This window comes from Hyperoodon ampullatus, assembly GCF_949752795.1.
Source record: "Hyperoodon ampullatus genome assembly, chromosome: 14".
NCBI lineage: Eukaryota > Metazoa > Chordata > Mammalia > Artiodactyla > Ziphiidae > Hyperoodon > Hyperoodon ampullatus.
The window spans coordinates 5681421-5699399 of NC_136927.1; the positions used below are offsets into that span (position 1 = coordinate 5681421).

Below are 17979 nucleotides of genomic sequence, written 5' to 3' on the forward strand. Positions count from 1 at the left end.
GAGCACCAAGGAGCACAAAGGAGGAGCCTCCGGCTGCAGGGTTCAGAGCGGCAGTGAGCATAGCATCTTGGGTAGGTTTTGCAGGGGTGTGGACAAAGGACCAAAGAAATAGGATGCTTGGAAAAAAAAAAACAAAACAGAATATTTAAGGCTGTCCTAGATAAAGGCCTGTGTTCCAGACTGCTGTAGCAGCACAAGACAGGCTAAGTCCCTGCGCTTGGGGGCCGATGGCCTCGAGGGGACACAGACCTTCAGGAACAAATCCCACAGACTCATCATCATCACAGATAATGGTGGTGCTTGGTCAGGAGGGGGCAGGGAGTCATGGAGCACATAGTGGGTGGAGGTGGTCAGGGAAGGTGGGGATGACAGCTTGTCAGCTGAGGCTTAGGGATGAGGACCAGCTTGGCCCACCTGAGCAGGGGCAGGAGAGGCAGAGACTGAGCACAGAGGCCGATGGGGGCCAGGCCTGGGCAGGGGTATGAGAGTGAAGTGAGGCCTGAGCTGGGGCTGGGGAGGGGGAGTCTTGGGGAGGGAGCTGCTGAGCGAGCCTTCCCTGAGGCCCCTTGTGCTCAGGGAAGGGTGCATTGTCTTGCCCCCCGCCCCGCCCCGTCCGAGCTTGGATGGTGAGCCTCTGGGAGGGCCCCTCCCCTGGCAGGGGCACAGGGCTGGCCCAAGGTTTGGACAGTGCTCCAGGGGCTGCGGGCATCCAGGTGTGGCTGTAGGGCTGGATTCTCCCCAAGGGCCACTGTTCCGTCTCTCCTACCCCCGGACAGCCGGGGGTCGGCGTGAGGCCACCACAGGCTGCCCCCTGCGCTGCTAGGCCTGGCCCCCGCTCGTCCTCCCCTGTGAGGGCCTTTACGCTGTCCTCCAGCCCTCCTCCCCCGCCACCATCCCTGTGTCCTGAGCACGGCCCGCACACCCCCAGGGCTCTTCTGGTCCACAGGCACTCGCCCTGCTTCCCACCCGGCACGTGCCTGTCTCCCTCCCCCTGGGACGTCCACTCCGCCTCCCACACTGACAGCCAGGGTGGACAGATGGTGGACGTCCCCAAGAGTAGGGGGAGCCCCGAGAACCAGGCGCCTCGCTTCCCATCCTCTGAAGTCTCAGGTTCCCGCCTGGTGCCTCCGCTGAGCAAGTGCCTCCATTTTGGGGTGCATTGAACCAAAAATAGGGGTGCTGAATTGATTTATTTTGCTCTGGGCTTTGAAAGCACATGGGCATTATTTCCTTCTCGGCAGGAACGTGTATATGAATGACAAGAGGTATCTGTTGTGAAACTCCCAGGAGACTGAGCCGTTTCTCTGATCTGTCTGTGGCTCTGCAGTCCCCAAGGGACAGGATTTTAAACCTTTAAAAATAAGTTATCAACATGGGAGAAAAAGTGAGAGTGGACAGAATGGACTTCATATACATCTCTGTTACCTTGAAAGGTCTGGGGACACCATGCCCACGTGGCTTTTAAAATAGCAGTGAGTTTAGAGCCGTTTGCCTGGACTAGCACCTAGAGGGGATACTCGGGCTGTGGGGCTATGGCCCAGGTCAGCGCCTGCAGGACCGATAGCCTTGGACAGGTTGTCTAGTCTCTACGAACCTCAGTTCCTCTTCTGCAAAATGGGGATTCCACCTTCCAGAATCATTCTGAGGATCAAGTGAAACTTCTGACTCCACAGGAAAAATGCAGACCTGTGGAAAAAGTTCTGGTTGAGGAACTTTCTGTCCCTGAGCGCAGGGATTTCTGACTTGCCCTAGAACCTCGCAGCCTAACGGTTTTTTCCTGCCTCTCCTCCCATTCCACCAGCCACTGTGGCACAGTCCTCAGCAGACAAGGAAATGAGAAAAGTACCAAACAATGGGAACCTGAGGATGACGAAGGTGGCGTACCCACTGGGACTGTTCGTGTGCCTGTTCATCTACATTGCCTACATCAAGTGGCACTGGGCCTCCGCCACGCAGGCCTTCCTCAGCATCCCCGAGGTGGCCACGGGGGCCCGGGGGGGCCAGCAGTCCCGCAGTCCCCCGGGGCCAGCTGCCCACGGGCCTGAGGTCTTCTACGGCATCATGTTTGACGCGGGGAGCACTGGCACCCGAGTGCACATCTTCCAGTTCAGCCGGCAGCCTGGAGGTACCGGGTAGTAAGCCCTGGCCGCACTCCCCTGTCCTCCGTCTCACAGCAAAGCCTGGGCCCTCAGGGTGGGCTGGACCCCCGGCCTGGGACTCCCCGGGGAGCCTGTCGACAGTGCCATTTCCCAGGAGTCCCAGATGTCCGCATTCGCACTGGCATCTGGTGACCACCTAAGGGCAGCTGAGATCCCAGAGGGCGTTGGGGTGGCCTGTCCCCTCCCAGCATCCCGGGCAGGTTGCGTGGCTAGGACCATGACTTAGTCCAGAGGTCACATGGGGTGAGTTTAAGGAAGGAAGTAGCCCCAGGTTCAGACCAGTGGGAGCCGGGAGTCCAGGAAAGTCAGGTACATGAGCAAAGACCCGGAGCCAAGGCCAACACTGCCTGCCCAGTGGGGCCAGGCAACAAGGGGTTATAGATGGCAGTGGCCTCAGTGAGAGTAAAGCTGGGACCAGAGCCTGCGGGCCTGGCTTCCCAGGGGGGTGCTGGGAGGAGTGAGGGTGGAGTTTGGGCATCTTCACCAGCGGGCTTCTCCCATGGGGAGACCCCCAGCGCCGCCCAGTCCCCCCTCCACCCCTTGTGGGTCGGTGTTCACAGCTGGGGTCCCTCCCCTCTGCTTCGGCGCTGACGCTTCTGGGCGTTTAACTGAACTGGTGGCTCCGGATGCCTTCAGTAGGTCTCTTCAAACCTCTCATGGCACGTTTATCTACGTTTCATCTGCTTTATTTTTAAACTTGTTGTAATAGTTAAATATTTATATGCTGGACTTAACCTACCTCCAAAATTGGTTTTGAAGCTAAGTTTAAGGCAACGTGTGTTGGCATATAATCCTTCAGTAGCCACGCACCAGCGTGTTTTCTTTGGAGAGACCTCCTTACAGAAAGTTTGTCGCTGATTTTTCCACCTTGGTCTATGTGTCTGCATTCGGACAGCACCCCTTGGTCTCGGTGTGCCTGGGAATACTCTCCCTTCCCGTAAGCACATGAGTCCAGACCCCTAATCATCTAAAACACTCAATTTTTAAAAAGAAGGCTGAAATAGTCTTTTTTAAAAAAATGAAATATTCTTTAGAATGTATAATGTGTCGTATCTAGAATTAAGAAAACGATTTTCACATTTGCAGTTTGGAATCATTTGCCCTGCTTCTCTGTTGGGTTTTTTTCTGTTTGTTTTTTTTGTTTGTTTGTTTCTTTGGCCACGCTGCTTCATGCAGGATCTTAATTCCCAACCAGGAATCAAACCATGCCCCCTGCAGTGGAAGCACAGAGTCCTAACCGTGGGACCACCAGGGAATTCCTTGCTTCTCTGTTTGTTGAATCAGCAAGAATTAACTGTGTTAAAATTTAACATTTTAAATGGGTAGTAAGTATAATATTCATTGTGTAGCCAAACTAAAGAGGGAGAGTTTAGATGAGAAACAATGAAGGTCTGTTTTCAGAAGTCTGCCTTGAAAGTGTGGCTCATCATATTTGTATAGATTCATGTATTTGTGTTTGTATTCACACTTGTACCTGTTTTAAAACATGATTTTCCTTTAGAAACTCCCACCTTGACCCATGAAACCTTCAAAGCACTGAAGCCAGGTCTTTCTGCTTATGCTGATGACGTTGATAAGGTAACAGTGTTCTCTCATCTCTCTTCGCTCATCAAATTTGCCTTCTGTCGATTTGTTAAAGTGACTCTCTATCTCTCAGATGCAGAGCCGTCCTGCCAGAGCAGCGTCTCTGCTGTGCTGACCTGGGACATTTCACTGCATAGGAGAGGCTGTGGAGGACACTGGTACCCGCGGGAGGTCCCTCCACCACCCCACATACACTACACACCACACACACTGCACATATATACACATACACACCACATGCACAACCATACCACATACACAGCCACACACACCACACCACATACAAAGCACACACACATACACCACATACATCACATACATATACACACACAGCCACACGTATATACACAGCCACGCCACATACACACCACACCACACATGCATAGCACACACATACATATAAACCACACACACACACCACATATATCCCCCAGCTGGCCCGCATGCCACCCAGAAGTCACGGTGTGATTTAAAAGCACAAACGCTACAAACTTAGAAAAAGCATTATTTGAAAGTTTAACTTTTTTTTGTTTCGGTTTCTCTGATTGAAGATGACAAATGTTCACTAAAAAAATTAAAGTCAAAAAAATGTATTATGCAAAATCCACAAAACCAAATAAGTGTAAAAGAAATTTAGCTGAACTGTCAAATGGTGACTTTGGTAAGTTGGTGGCGTTTACACTTCTGAGCTGCACAAACACAGGGCACCTGCGTTCCAGGGGGCTCCCAAAAGCAGCCCCACATGCAGCTGTCAGTTCCTTTGGCCCCAGCACGTCTTAAATCAGAAGCTGACGCAGCATTCTGGCCACAGGTGCATCCTGATCCCAGACAGTGAAGTCACGGCCTTGCTTTCCTGTAGCTTGGTTAAGAAACAAATTGAAAACAGAAATCAAAATGAGTGACTCTAGAGGTCAAACCTGATTAAATGATATATCTTGGCATAAACTCATGGGGCTTTTTATTTATTTATTTTTATAAATCTATTTATCTATCTATTTATTTATTTATTTTTGACTGCGTTGGGTCTTCGTTGCTGCACGTGGGCTTTCTCTAGTTGCAGCGAGCGGGGGCTACTCTTCGTTGCGGTGCGTGGCCTTCTCATTGCGTTGGCTTCTCGTTGCAGAGCACGGGCTCTAGGCACACGGGCCTCAGTAGTTGTGGCGCGTGGGCTCAGTAGTTGTGGCACGCGGGCTCTAGAGCACAGGCTCAGTAGTTGTGGCTCCGCGGCATGTGGGGTCCTCCCGGATCAGGGCTTGAACCCGTGGCCCCTGCCTTGGCAGGCGGATTCCCAACCCAACTGCGCCCCCAGGGAAGCCCCTCATGGGGCTTTTTAAATCTTACTGGTTCAAGCAGGCAGCACACATCCACGTGGGGATACTTGTACAGCTTCCCAGCGGACAGCGAACCCCTCCCACTTCCTCCAGGAGGACAGTGTCCCTGGTTTCTCGCTGTCCTTCTGTGTTCTCGTCCCCTCTATTCACACGCACAGTGGAGCACGTTCACACTGTATGCGCTTCGCTCCCGGGGCTGCGCAGTGTGCCTTGGAGATCGTGCCCCCTCAGGAAGTCGAGCGCTCTGTCCTGCCGTGCGTGTGCACGGTGCACTTGGAGAGCCGGCCCCTCCGGGGGCCTGTAGGTGACCCCTCACCCTTCGGTCCTCACGGTTTGGGAAAGGCTGCTCTGTGTCACCTCACGTGCACTTCGTTCCCCTCACATGCCAGGGCGTCGCCTGGGTGAACTCTTGGGGGGTTTCTGAGTGAGAGGCACGCGTGTCCCCTGCAGACATTGCTAACCCCCCCCAACATCGTACCCTCCACACGCCCGGCGAGGCTTCACGGCAGTCGTCCCCCGCCCTGCCCAGCCTGCCCCCCACGGGCCCTGGTCCAGCATGGAGAGCTCAGCATTCCGGCAGGTGAAGTGATTCCTCGGTGTAGCTCTTCACGGGTTTTAGTGCCGTGAGGGACCCCAGAATTCACTCATGGTGTCCAGGGGCGTCGCAGCTCATCTGAGGCTGCCCAGGGCTGGTGGCGGGGCTGGCGGGGTTCCGGCTGCCAGGCGTGTAGAACCCTGGCCCGCTCCGCTGCCGTGGGTCCGCCCCACACTCCTGCCTGCACCACTTGAGTCGCTGTTTCTGCTGATTTGGAAAATTAGAAAAGATATATTTATAAATTAATAAAACCAAAAGGGTGGGGAGCACCTGTGACCCTGCACGCTGAGCGCAAACCCTGTTCCACCCACCATGTTCACAGAGCGCCCCAGGAATTCAGGAGTTACTGGACGTTGCTAAACAGGACATACCCTTTGACTTCTGGAAGGCCACCCCCTTGGTCCTCAAGGCCACAGCTGGTTTACGTCTGTTACCAGGAGAAAAGGCTCAGAAGTTACTGCGAAAGGTGAGCTCATCCAGTTCCCCCGGGGCGGGTGACTTGTGATAACTGAAAACATGGAACATCAGCCCACGTCCAAGCAGGCAGACAGGCCACGGAGAAGCTCCCCAAGGAGGGAAGCATGTCGAAATGTTAGCAGTGTCGCCTTCAGTGGAGGGGTTGTGGATGAATGATGCTTTCTTTCTCAGGATGTTTAAAGCTATTCATGTTTTCTAGAATGAATCTGTTTTATAAAAAGAACAAGTTCGTGTTAAAAATATATTGTGCTTTTGAATGGCTTCCTTCCATCCAAGAACTTGCTGAGTGTCTAAAGCCCTGGGACCTGAATTCTTGACATTTCGGCTCAAGCCAGCCGTCCTCGTGGGAAGTGCAGGCTCCGCTCTTGGTCTGATGCTCAGATGTGACTGCTGAGGAGGCCCCTTTGTGTCTGTGCAAGCCCTGCACCTCCCTGCAGGCGGCTCTGGAGCCTCTTTGACATGTGCTTGCAGGGTCCTTACCATCAGGAATCAGGGAAAGTGTTCTCAGCAAAGTAGTCCTCCTCCTCCGCACTGTTTCTGAACCTGTTAGCTGCTAAATGACAGATTGTTGCAGGTTTGTCAAGGTCCCTTTTAAAAACTACTGAATAGCTTCACATGCTCAAGTTGGATTGTGGGACACAGGTGCAGACGTACTGAAGTTTCTATGTATCAATAATTGCTAAAAAAAAAAAAAAATTGGAGAAGGAAATAAAGCCAAACACAGTTGCTCACCGCTTTCGCTTCCCCTGTGCCAGGTCCTCTCCCAGGAACGTGCCCACCAGGCCACGTGGTGGCCCAGGGCTGGGATCCGCCTTGTGGGCCTTCCCACCCCTCGTGTCCTGTCCTAAAGCAGGGCAGTGATTGGGACTGTGAGTTTAGATTCTAAACGATAAAGGCTTGTCTCTCTTTACATTTAGGTGAAAGAAGTGTTTGAGGCGTCGCCGTTCCTCGTAGGGGACGACTGTGTTTCCATAATGAACGGGACGGACGAAGGTAGTCGCCAGAAGTGCCATGTGCCATGAGGCTGCCCCTCGAGGCAGGCTGCATGCAGGGCTGCTGTCAGAATTGCACTGGGAACCTTCCCTGGTTGGAGGCACAGACACCAAAGTGCCGGTCCCACCCCAGTCCACAGTCTGACCGTCTCAGAGCACTGTATTCTTGGGGCCAGCTGATAGAGACAGATTCTCCTCGTGACTGGCTCCAAGCCTGGCATAGATCACGTTTCTGAAAACAAATCATCTTTTCTGATTTAGTTTTAAATTAATTAATTGGGCTGTGTTGGGTCTTCTTTGCTGCACGTGGGCTTTCTCTAGTTGGGGTGAGCAGGGGCTACTCTTCGTTGCGGTGTGCGGGCTTCTCACTGCGGTGGCTTCTCTTGTTGTGGAGCACGGGCTCTAGGCGCACAGGCTTCAGTAGTTGTGGTGTGCAGGCTCAGTAGTAGTAGCTCACGGGCTCTAGAGCGCAGGTTCAGTAGTTTTGGCACACGGGCTCTATAGTGCAGGCTCAGTAGTTGTGGCACACGGGCTCTATAGTGCAGGCTCAGTAGTTGTGGCGCACGGGCTTAGTTACTCCACGGCATGTGGGATCTTCCCGGACCAGGGCTCGAACCTGTGTCCCCTGCTTTGGCAGGCGGATTCTTAACCACTGCGCCACCAGGGAAGTCCCATCTTTTCTGTTTTAAGAACATTTAGAGAGAATCCCCAGTTGCTGATGCGTTAGAACGTTGCTGTTGCATTAATTCTAAGGGTGAGTCACTTCATAAGGTTCCTTACCAGCCCCTGACTTTAAGCGTGACCTTAAGAGTTTTTTTGGGTGGAGGGAAAGGGAACATTTGTTTCTCATCCCACCTCTTCCAAAAAGAGGCAGCTGATAAAGAGTGTGACCAAGAGATGTGACAATTTGGCTGAGCACTCTGATTTTTAGTGTGGTGTCTTCTAGAGCAGTCTGCCAGAAGCAGCTGGATGGTTCTGTGGAGTGATGCCCGTTTCTGTAGCTGATCTGGAGGCTGAGCGTAGTGAGGAAGTGGTCTCCCTGTGCTCCTGAAATTGGAAAGCTGTCGTGAGTCCCCATTGCTGTTTACAGCATCTCAGGTGATTCAGATGCTGTTTGTGACCCTCTCTTGCAGGTGTTGCCGCATGGATCACCGTGAACTTCCTAACAGGTGGGTTCCCTTCATCATAAAGCCAGCAGTTCACAGACACAGGTCTTTAGAGCAGGGGCCTCATTTCCACTCTAAAATAACCCCTTCCGGTTGCTGACCCGAAGTAGGGTGTTGGGATGGGTGGGGCGGGCACCAAGCTTGCAGATGCAAGTGCTGGAGATGCAGGGGGTCCTTCTCCAAAGGCTCAGCTCTGTCTCTGCTCCCACGGGAGCCTCCCCTGGTCCTCATTCCTGAGAGAAGCCCTGAGTCACACTAGTCAATATTGGACGTGACGCGAATGCTAATCACCTTATAATTGAAGTCCTGCTGTAGGTAGAACAGGGAACAGGTGGTGAGGAGTCATTTTTCTTAGATTACTCTCAGGATGTGGGTTTTTGTCCCTTTGTTGTAATTATGGACAAGACCAGTGTGTCTGACACATGGATGAGAAAGAAGGAAGTGTACTGTAGGAGTTGCCGCCCCGGGGATGGGGAGCCATGTCAGGTGACAGATCAGGAGCCCAGGCCCCAGGAGCACAGGTTGTCCCTCGTTCAGATGAAAGCCACCACCGGGGCAGGTGTCCTTCACGCACCCCCAAATACACATGGACATTTTCAAGTGGCCACAGCTTCTGTCTGTCTTGTTCTCTTTCCACGGAAGGGCCTGGCTTCTAACCTCCCCTTTTCTGCTGTTCTGTCTGTTTACTTACGGGCATTGCTGTGTGGATTTTACTCCCGGTGCTGCAGGCAGTCTGAAGACCCCCGGGAGGAGCAACGTGGGCATGCTGGACCTGGGCGGAGGGTCCACCCAGATCACCTTCCTCCCGAGATTCGAGGTAACCCGCCGCCGCCCCCCAAGGCCACCTGCCCCGTGGGGGAGCCTCAGCCCCAGGGGAGGTCTGTGCACTCAGCTTCTCTCCTGAGGGTCAGATCACCCGCAGTGAATGCTTCTTGGTTTGATTTTAACTCTGCCTGGAAAAAAGAAAATAGAAATCTGGTCTTCAGTGGGGTGATAAACTAGATACTACCTGGAGACCTTGGGGCAGAGGGTGTGGGGTGGGTTCTTCCCCGCCCCCGCAAGGGCTTCCAGGGAGGGGCCGGAGTCTGACTCAGATGGGACAGCCGCAGGCCTTTTCAGGATGGATGTTCTAAGGCAGGGGTCCCCAACCCCTGGGCTGCGGACTGGTAGGACCGGGCCGCACAGCAGGAGGTGAGCGGCAGGCAGCAAGCGAAGCTTCACCTGCAGCTCCCCGTAGCTCGCATTACCGCCTGAACCATTCCCCTGTCCGTGGAAAACTTGTCTTCCATGAAACCAGTCCCTGGTGCCAACAAGGCTGGGGACCGCTGTTCTAAGGGTCACGAAAATGTTTCCAGTTGAGACTGCGTGCTGTTTTTAAAAAGTACCTTCCTCATCTGCCACTTTTTAAATTATTACTATTATTTTTAGTTTTAATAGAAGAGGACTTCCCTGGCGGTCCAGTGGTTAAGACTCTGCGCTTCCAGTGCAAGGGGCATGGATTCTATGCCTGGTTGGGGAACGAAGACCCTGCATGCCGCGTGGCATGGCCAAAAAAATAAATAAATAAATCTAAAACTTAGCATTAATGGAATAGCCTTAAATTTACGCATAACTCTTCTGCTTGGGCCGTATTTCCCAGAATGGGTAAATGTTACTCACAGGGAGGAAAGACACGGGACTTCCCTGGCGGTCCATTGGTTAAGACTCCACGCTTCTGCTGGAAGGGGTGTGGGTTCAGTCCCTGGTCGGGGAACTAGGCCTCTTGGTGCAGCCAAAAAAAAAAAAAAAAAAGAGGAAAGACACAGTGTTTCAGTGCTTGCTCCAAGCTGTTTCACAGCATGTGATCTGATGAAAGGCTGATTTAATTGAATACGTCTGTGCATATCCCTGTTCTTTCAAATGAATCGAGGGAGTGGGGGACAATTTTCTAGAAAGGCCAGCAGGAAAGGTGCTTTAACCCTCGTGTTCTTCCCCAGGGCACCCTTCGGACCTCCCCGCCCGGCTTCCTCACGTCCCTCCAGATGTTTAATAGGACCTACAGGTTCTACTCCTACAGGTTTGTTCTCAGGACTGAGGCCGGAGAGGTCCACTGTCCAGGCATGTGGCTCAGCTTAGCACTGCAGGCCTCCCCCAGCCTCCACCTCCCGCCTGGGGAGCGACCAGGGTGCTGGGCCATAGACTCGGTCCCAGAATCCCTGCCGTGGACCCCCCTGCAGCCTCTCCCTCCCTCCTTCTTTCTTCCTCTTCTTCCTCCTCCTCTTCCTGTTTTAATTCACCTGTAGTAAGATTCCATTTCTTCTTTTGTACTTATTCTCTTCTGCCTTGGAAGGGGTTTTTGGGAAAGTGGGGAAGAGCCCACAGATGGCGCAGGACGTTTCTGGGCCGTCTTTTTTTGCCACCTGGCGCCTTTAATAGGTTCTTTCCGTGAGGCTCGTCCACACCATAAAGCTGGGGACCTGTGTGTCGCCCTCGCCGGTGTCCACAGCTCCTGGACGAGCTCCCACCAAGTCAGAGCCTTCGCTTGTCGAGCTGAGGAGCTGGATGCCCTGAACCCCACTGAGGGAGCTCCTGGAAGAAGCAGGAAGCTGCTGCCTTGCCCCTAGTTTCCTCCTTCCCCCCACATTTTGGATCCAGGCTGGTGAATGTGCTGCAGGTGGAGTTGAGGGCGGCCTCCGCTCACCTGGGTTCTCTCTCCGCAGCTACCTGGGGCTCGGCTTGATGTCGGCGCGGCTGGCCGTTCTAGGCGGCAAGGAGGGAAAGCCTGGTGAGTGGGGTGCAGTGTTCAGAGCCCTCCCGGCCAGCAGGACTCGGGAGCCCCAGAGGGCGCCCCCCCAGACCTTGTTGGTGGGCCCCTGAAGACCTCAGTTACTTTTAAAGAAAGATGCTAGTGAAGCGGTTTCTGAATCACCGAATTGCAGGGGGTTCTTAGGAACCCAAGGGACTGGGTGTGATCGGAGTTGGCTTGTTTGTAAGGATTTACCACGGGGCGCACGGGAGGGGCTCCAAGGGGGGCTTCAGGGGAGGTTCTGGCTCCTGAGAACGTCCCCTGTGTTCTTCTGCTCTCGAGGGGACTTGGAACGGGCTCTGCCTTCCTCCAGACATGGTATTTGGGGACGAAGCCTGTGTCTGTTCCCAGGCGCTCTCCACGCCATCCTGCCCTGATGTGCTTGGCTTGGGACAAGCCAGGCGTTGCTGGTGGGCGCTCGAGCCCCTGGAATGTTCAGGGGACCACATGCCCGAGGCGAGCGGGGGCCCTGCTCTGAGGCCACCTCAGCCTGTCCCCCCGAAGGCCTCGGTCAGACGTGTGCGAGCCCACGCGTGTTCTCGGCCACGCACCCCCCCGGCCCAGCACTTCCGCTGCCTCTTCCAGGGCCTGGCTGTTCTGACAGAGCGGGAATGTTCCACTGGAATTGTTCTCCACTCACATCCTGCTTCAGCTCCTTTATTTCGAATCCTGCTGTTTAACCTCATAACAGTGGCCCCTTTGTTGCAAACCAAAAATGCGTCCACGTCTCAGAAACACCCACGACCACACTCTGGGCCAGAAAACACCTGTTAGCCAGTGGAGGACGGCAGGCACCCACTTGCCCGTCTGTGCCGGCCTCAGGGTCCTGTCCCTCCTGCACCCCGACCCGGCAGAGCGGCGGGGAGCCGTGTGTCTTCATGTGGGGCTGTGACAGCCGCCAGAAGGGGTGCAGACCCCTCGCTGCCCCAAGTAGGCATTTCCGCCGTGAGAGCCGTTGTCACTTGGCAGACCACCCACTGCCCTGCGTAGTTGCAAATAGCAGTCGTCTTATCTCAGGATTGCACAGGCATCCACTCGGCGGTCCCTCTGCTGGGGTCTCCGGGGTCCTGTGAGGCGGCATTTTGGGCGCGTGTCTGGCCTCTACCCCGCAGAGCAGCCTGCACTTCTCCCTGGCGGCTCAGAGGAAGGAAAGCCTGCTGAAATCCCACGGCCTTGTGTCCTGCACGTTTCGCTGGTGCAGGCGGGCCCAGGCCAGAATCGGGCGGGGACAGGGACCCACTCGGCAGGACGCCAGCAGGCGTGTCCCCAAGGGCTAGCGTCCTGGGGCTCTGGAGGCTGCCCCACGGGGAGCCACTGGGGTTGTCATGAGCGTCACCTGGAACCCCGAAGCCCCTCTGTGGCTGTGAGCTGGGAGTGGCTCTACTGGGGCTTCTGCCTCCCGAAGCTGACTCGGGACGCTTCTGCAAGTCCATCCCGCGGCAAAAAGGAAGCATGTTCCCTTGACCCTCCGAGGCCCTCGGCGCTGACCTGAGACGCTCAGTGCTGCCGGCCTCCCCTCAGCGGGCCCCGTCTCAGCTCCAGGCCTACCCTCACCCCACCACGGTCAGTGCTCTTTATCCGCCTCTGTCTCTTTCTGTTTCAGCTGAGGATGGAGCGGAGTTGGCCAGCCCTTGTCTGTCTCCCGGTTTCAGAGGAGAGTGGGAGCACGCCGAAGTAACGTACAGGGTTTCAGGACAGGAGGCAGGTACGGCACGTTCATCCTCCGTGGGTGGCTCGTGAGGGTCGACGGCAGCCCCTTCCCTCCGGACACCTCAGAGAAGCAGGGGGACCGTCCAGCCTCCTTCTCAGACAAGAAGACTTGCCCGCAAGCCGGACACGGTTCTGGAACCCCCGGCTCCTGCGGGGTCCCTGCACAGGGCTCCCTTGTCTGCCGCTCTTCCAGGGACCCGATTTCCCAGCAAGCCTCCCGTGAGGGAGGATCTGGACCTCCCTCGGCTTCGAGCAGACGGCCAGGCGCGGCTGTGGGCTTGGCAGCTCTGTGGGAAATGGCTTCTCCTCCCACACCCGCCGCCTGTGCTGGGGAGGGCTTGAGAGGCCGCAGAGCCCCGGGCCTGTCTCACCCACAGGGTCCAGTGGCTCTGTGCTCTTTGAGTTCCTTCTAAAAGAGGTGCTGAAGCATTGTGTCCAGGCTGGGCACGTGGGCGTGAGGTTTGCCTCTGGTGACAGGGCTGTTGCTGCTCACAGCCCTTCTGACGCCAAACGCGTGGGTTTTTTTCCACAGCGGCCAGTTCTCTGGCAGCCGCAGGGTGTCCTGCGATTCACTTCGTCCCGACACTGACTTCCGCAGTCAGTGCAGCCCCCATCAGATGAGGCCCCCCCTCCGACCTTTGCAAGTGCTGGGCCTCCGGTTCTTCTGACCGACCGGCCACAAATCAGGGGTTCCCACGGCCTCCTCCTCAAATTTGATAATTTGCTGGAAGCACTCACAGAACTCAGGGAACATGTTCCTATCACTGGTTTCTTATCAAGGACACAGCTGAGCAACAGTGAAATGGGAGAGAGGCACAAGGCAGGCGTGTGGGGAGGGCACCCGGAGCCCACCTCTTCCCGGGAGCCCCCCTGCCCGGCAGCAACCCCCTCTTCCTGGGAGCACCCTCCCCCCGGGAGCACCCTCTCCCCTGGAGCAGCACCTCCACATGTCTCCAACCCAGATGAGCCCCATCGTGTAGGGTTTTTACGAGGCTCATGGCAGAGGGACTGATTAACTCAGTGGCTGCTGGTGACTGACTTAATCCCCAGCCCCCTGCCCACTCCCTTGGGGGTGGGGCTGGAAGTTTCAGCCCTCTAATCACCAGCCCCCATCCTGAAGCCATCAGGACCCACCCGGAGTCACCTCATTAGCACAACCTAGGTGGACTGAAAGGGGCTTATTATGAATCACAAAACGCCTCTCTCACTCTCACCACTCAGGGTCTTACAAAGCTTTACAATCTCTGTGCCAGGAACCCAGGGTGGAGAACACATGCATGTTCCTTACTATCCAGTGATAAACGGAAGGGGGCTGGGGGTGCCATGGGGGCATTGCGGTCTAAAGACGACCAGGGAAGGCCTCATGGGGTGATACCTGAGACAAGACTTGAAGAAATGGGAAGTGAGCTCCAAACCGAGGGAGCAGCACATGCCAAGGACCAGAGGCGGCTGCTATGTTTAAGGAACACGGAAGAGGTGGTGTGACGGGTCAGACGAGGGAGAGTGCAGGGAGATGAGGTCCCAAGGGCAAGGGTGCAGCTCCCAGGGCCCTGGGAGAGCTAAATGGAGCTGCCGTCAGACGTGGGGCAGGGCTGGGGCAAGATCAGAACTGGGTCCAGGTGTGGGCTGTGGGCCGTCCATGTCCACTGACTCAGTCTTGTGTTGTCGCTGTCCTTCTGAGCAGGAGTCAGTGACCAGCCCTGTGAGCTTGGCAAGCTGCCCGTAGGCCCCAGCTTCCTCATCCGTGACAGGAGGGAGGTGGAGGCCCCACCCAGGCAGCTGGTGAGATGGGGTGGGACAGTGCACACTCGAGCTCAGCACAGGGCTGGCAGGGTGAGTGTGGGGTGGACTCACTGGGCTGCGTCACGGCAGCTGCAGGCACGCAGCTGGAGGCGCGTGACCTTCAGGGTCGGGCCACACTCTCTCCGGCCACCTTTTGTGCTCACACTTTCTCCCCTTGAGCTGGCCGCAGCACGTGGCCCCTGAAAAGTTGCTGGTGGGCACCCCCCAGGTCGCAGTCACCCTGGGCTGTGTGGTCAGGCGCCCAGAGCCCACTGGCCACTGAGTCTGCTCTCCCTTAGCCCCAGCGGGGAGCCTCTACCAGCTGTGCGCCCGCCGAGTGTCCGAGATCCTCCGAAACAAGGTGCACAGGACCGAGGAAGTGAAGGACGTGGATTTTTATGCCTTTTCCTACTATTATGACCTTGCTGCAAACGTGGGCCTCATAGGTAAGGGTGGGGCTTGGTTGGGCTGTGCAGGGACTTGGGTGTGGGTCCCCGGGCAGAGGGCCCGTCAGTCACATCAGGGTGATAGAAATAGAGGGAGGGCGGGGGACGTGTCACTGAGTAGAGAGTAATAGGCCCCCTTTTTATAAATAGGTCAGTTCTCTGAGCCTCTCCGTTCAGGAAGGCTTCCTCGCTGTCGGTTTATTCTCCTTTCACCTGTGTGATTCTCAAACTGTCAGCCGCTGGCACCCAGGCCAGCAGGAGGGCTCAGCCCACCCCTCAGATCGCCCTCAGGAGCCTGGGGGTATCACCCTGACCCCCTCCCAGCCCGCGGTGCCATCAGGACAGAAGATGGTATCGTGAGTCTGGGACCGGTGCTGGTCAGACCAACTGGAAACCCTCGAGAGGGTTGTGAGGTCACTTCAATGGGTCGTGACCGGACATGTCTTTTGATGAAATAGATTGAGGATATTAGAACGTGTTGCCCGTGGCAAGGGTGAGAACGTTAATGTCCACAGAAAGCCGCCCTGGAGAGACGGAAGCCGTCAGGTTCCAGCTCCCTGGGCCCCGCTGGGCTACACTGTCGGGCCCAGTGTGGACGGCAGCCAGCCAGTCCAGGCGGAAGGTGACCTCTCAGCCCTCACCGAGGCCCAGGCCCCTCCCTCTGGGGCACCCGAGCAGCTGTCCCTCGGCCGCCTGGTCTGTGGGCTCCCTGTAGCTGGAGCCAGGGCACCCTCGTCTGCACGCCGATGCCCAGACGTGCGGCCGCCCGCATCTGACCCCCCATCCCCAGGGTACCCCAGGCGCAGGCCCGGGGGCCTCAGTGCTGTCTCGGCTCCACGGCGCTGGTGCAGACTGGGTGCCCCGTCTCCTCCACAGATGCAGAGAAGGGAGGCAGCCTCGTGGTCGGAGACTTCGAGACTGCGGCCAAGTACGGTGAGTGGCCTGGAGGCAGGACGCTGGCCCGGGCGTGAGGCAGGTGCTGGCCCCAGAGCTCCTGGTCGGCACCTGACTGTCGACTGGATGAGCCTTCGGGGGTGTGAGAGTGTGTAGGGGCCGCTGAGCTAGCCCAGACCGCAGGCCCACCGCGCCCTGTGTGGCCCGGGCGGTGGAGGCGGGGGTTTTTAGTCCCAGGGTTGTGAGGAAGAGACTCCCTTGATTTCACTTTTTCTGACTCTTTCTCTGCGACTCGGGTGACCTCAACTCCCCAAAGTGTCCCAGCAGATTCACAATTGCCAGGGACCCCTGCGCCGCAGAGTCCAGTGTGGGGGACGGAGAGCTGTCCCCCGGGGTGTGCCCGGTGGCTGCCACCCCCCTCGCTCCGCCATGGCCGGGTGTACGGGCTGCTTGGAGATTATGCTCTTTGGTTGCCTTTCCCAGTTGCAGGTCAAAGGGGTTAAACGCTGTATGTTTCTCCATAGAAAGACCTTCTCTCCCTCCCGTCAGAAAAGGCTTTTTTTAAATCGTTCTCATCGCCTCTGGGTTTGTCTCCCAGACACCAGCCAGAAAAGATTCCGAGCAGAGGCTGTGGGTTGGTTTGTCCGTCCCCGTCGTGAACAGGGGTGGGGTGTTCTGTGCCAGCTTGGTGGGTCCTTCCAGTCCCCAGAAGGCCCAGGTCCACACCTAGGAGAGGTGTCCGGGGTCACGGTGCAGAGATGGGCCTGGAGGCAGGCAGTGGGCACTGGGTTGGCTTCAAGTCCCTGTCTGTGCTGTGCTCTGACCAGCAGTGAGGCCCCGGATGGCACAGGGCCTAGCGGGGGGGGGTGCCCCAGGTTGGTGGAGTCCGGCTGCTCGCGCTCCCCCACCTCCACGTTCCCCCACCCAGGAGCCCTTCCCCCCGCAGTGTGCCGGACGGCGGAGACCCAGCCGCTGCGCAGCCCCTTCCTGTGCCTGGATCTCACCTACGTCAGCTCGCTGCTCCACGGGCTCGGCTTCCCGGGGGACAAAGTGCTGAAGGTGGGGACTCCCCCGGTGCCCCCAGCCCCCTCCCGTCGCGAGCACATGCCCACCTTTCACACGCACGTGCTGGTGAGCACACGCCCACCTTTCACACGCACGTGCTGGCGAGCACACGCCCACCTTTCACACGCACGTGCTGGCGAGCACACGCCCACCGTTCACACGCACGTGCTGGCGAGCACACGCCCACCTTTCACACGCACGTGCTCGCTTCCACCCCCCGCCCCTTGTCTTTTCAAGTTGACCCGGAAGATTGACAACGTGGAGACCAGCTGGGCTCTGGGGGCCACTTTTCATTACATCGACTCCCTGAGCCGACAGAAGAGCCCCACCTTGTAGCAGCCCAGCTGCCAGCCGTCCCCGTAGAAGCACTGTCTCTGCGAGAATAGGCCCCTTTGGGACCCCCAGTGTGCGGGGAGGGGGTCACGGCACAGGCTGAGACCCTCCTCCCCGTGACCTCACAGACCGGCCCCTGGACGTGCTGGAACACGGCCCAGGCCTTAGCTCCCGGTGGGCAGGGACCAGACAGGGTAAGGGGCACAGGCCGAGGCCAGGGTGGCACAGCTGCTGTCCCCACCGTCCCATCGCAGGGCTGGGGCAGCTGTGACACACGTCCTGTGACGGGAGTCTTGTTTTGTCCCACTGCCCCCAGCGGGAGCCCCCTGGGTTGGTGGACCAGGCGTCTCCTCTGTGGGTGTGGACTGTGACGTCGTCCAGAAGCCGCTTCCTTGGGTCCTCGGGTGGCTCAGGGTTAGCTGGCGGGTTGGCGCTGAGACTGGAAAGAGGGGCTGGAGGAAATGCCTCTTTGTGGCCTTCTCGAAGCGGTCTAAACGTGAGCGTGAGCTGCTGTGAGATATCTGTGTCTGTGAGTGAATGATGTCTGTGTGGTGCTGCGTGCTCGCGTAGCAGCTGTGTTCTGAGCCCAGTGGATGTATCGCTGCCCTGAGCCATTTGCAGCCAAGCAGTGTCAGTCGGGCCGAAGCCCCAGATGCGCCC

General features: G+C 56.9%; 1 protein-coding gene across 4 annotated transcripts; it reads left to right on the plus strand.

Moving 5' to 3' along the window:
- Positions 1-1824: 1824 nt before the first annotated feature.
- ENTPD6 (ectonucleoside triphosphate diphosphohydrolase 6) lies at positions 1825-17345 on the plus strand (the record flags this gene model as incomplete). 4 transcript variants are annotated; one of them, XM_079719479.1, is made up of 13 exons in its annotated part: positions 1825-2125; positions 3661-3737; positions 5992-6135; positions 7064-7139; positions 8272-8307; positions 9033-9121; positions 10281-10360; positions 11004-11068; positions 12693-12803; positions 14887-15027; positions 15904-15960; positions 16868-16980; positions 17224-17345. In XM_079719479.1, the coding sequence occupies 13 exons, from the start codon at positions 1834-1836 to the stop codon at positions 17320-17322; spliced, it is 1380 nt and encodes a 459-aa protein (XP_079575605.1). In that variant the 3' UTR covers positions 17323-17345. The 4 variants fall into 4 exon arrangements, with proteins under 4 accessions (XP_079575605.1, XP_079575607.1, XP_079575606.1 ...); XM_079719480.1 differs by having other exon boundaries at positions 1831-2125; positions 12693-12794; XM_079719478.1 differs by having other exon boundaries at positions 1834-2125; positions 12693-12794; positions 14887-15014; positions 15855-15960.
- Positions 17346-17979: the final 634 nt, after the last annotated feature.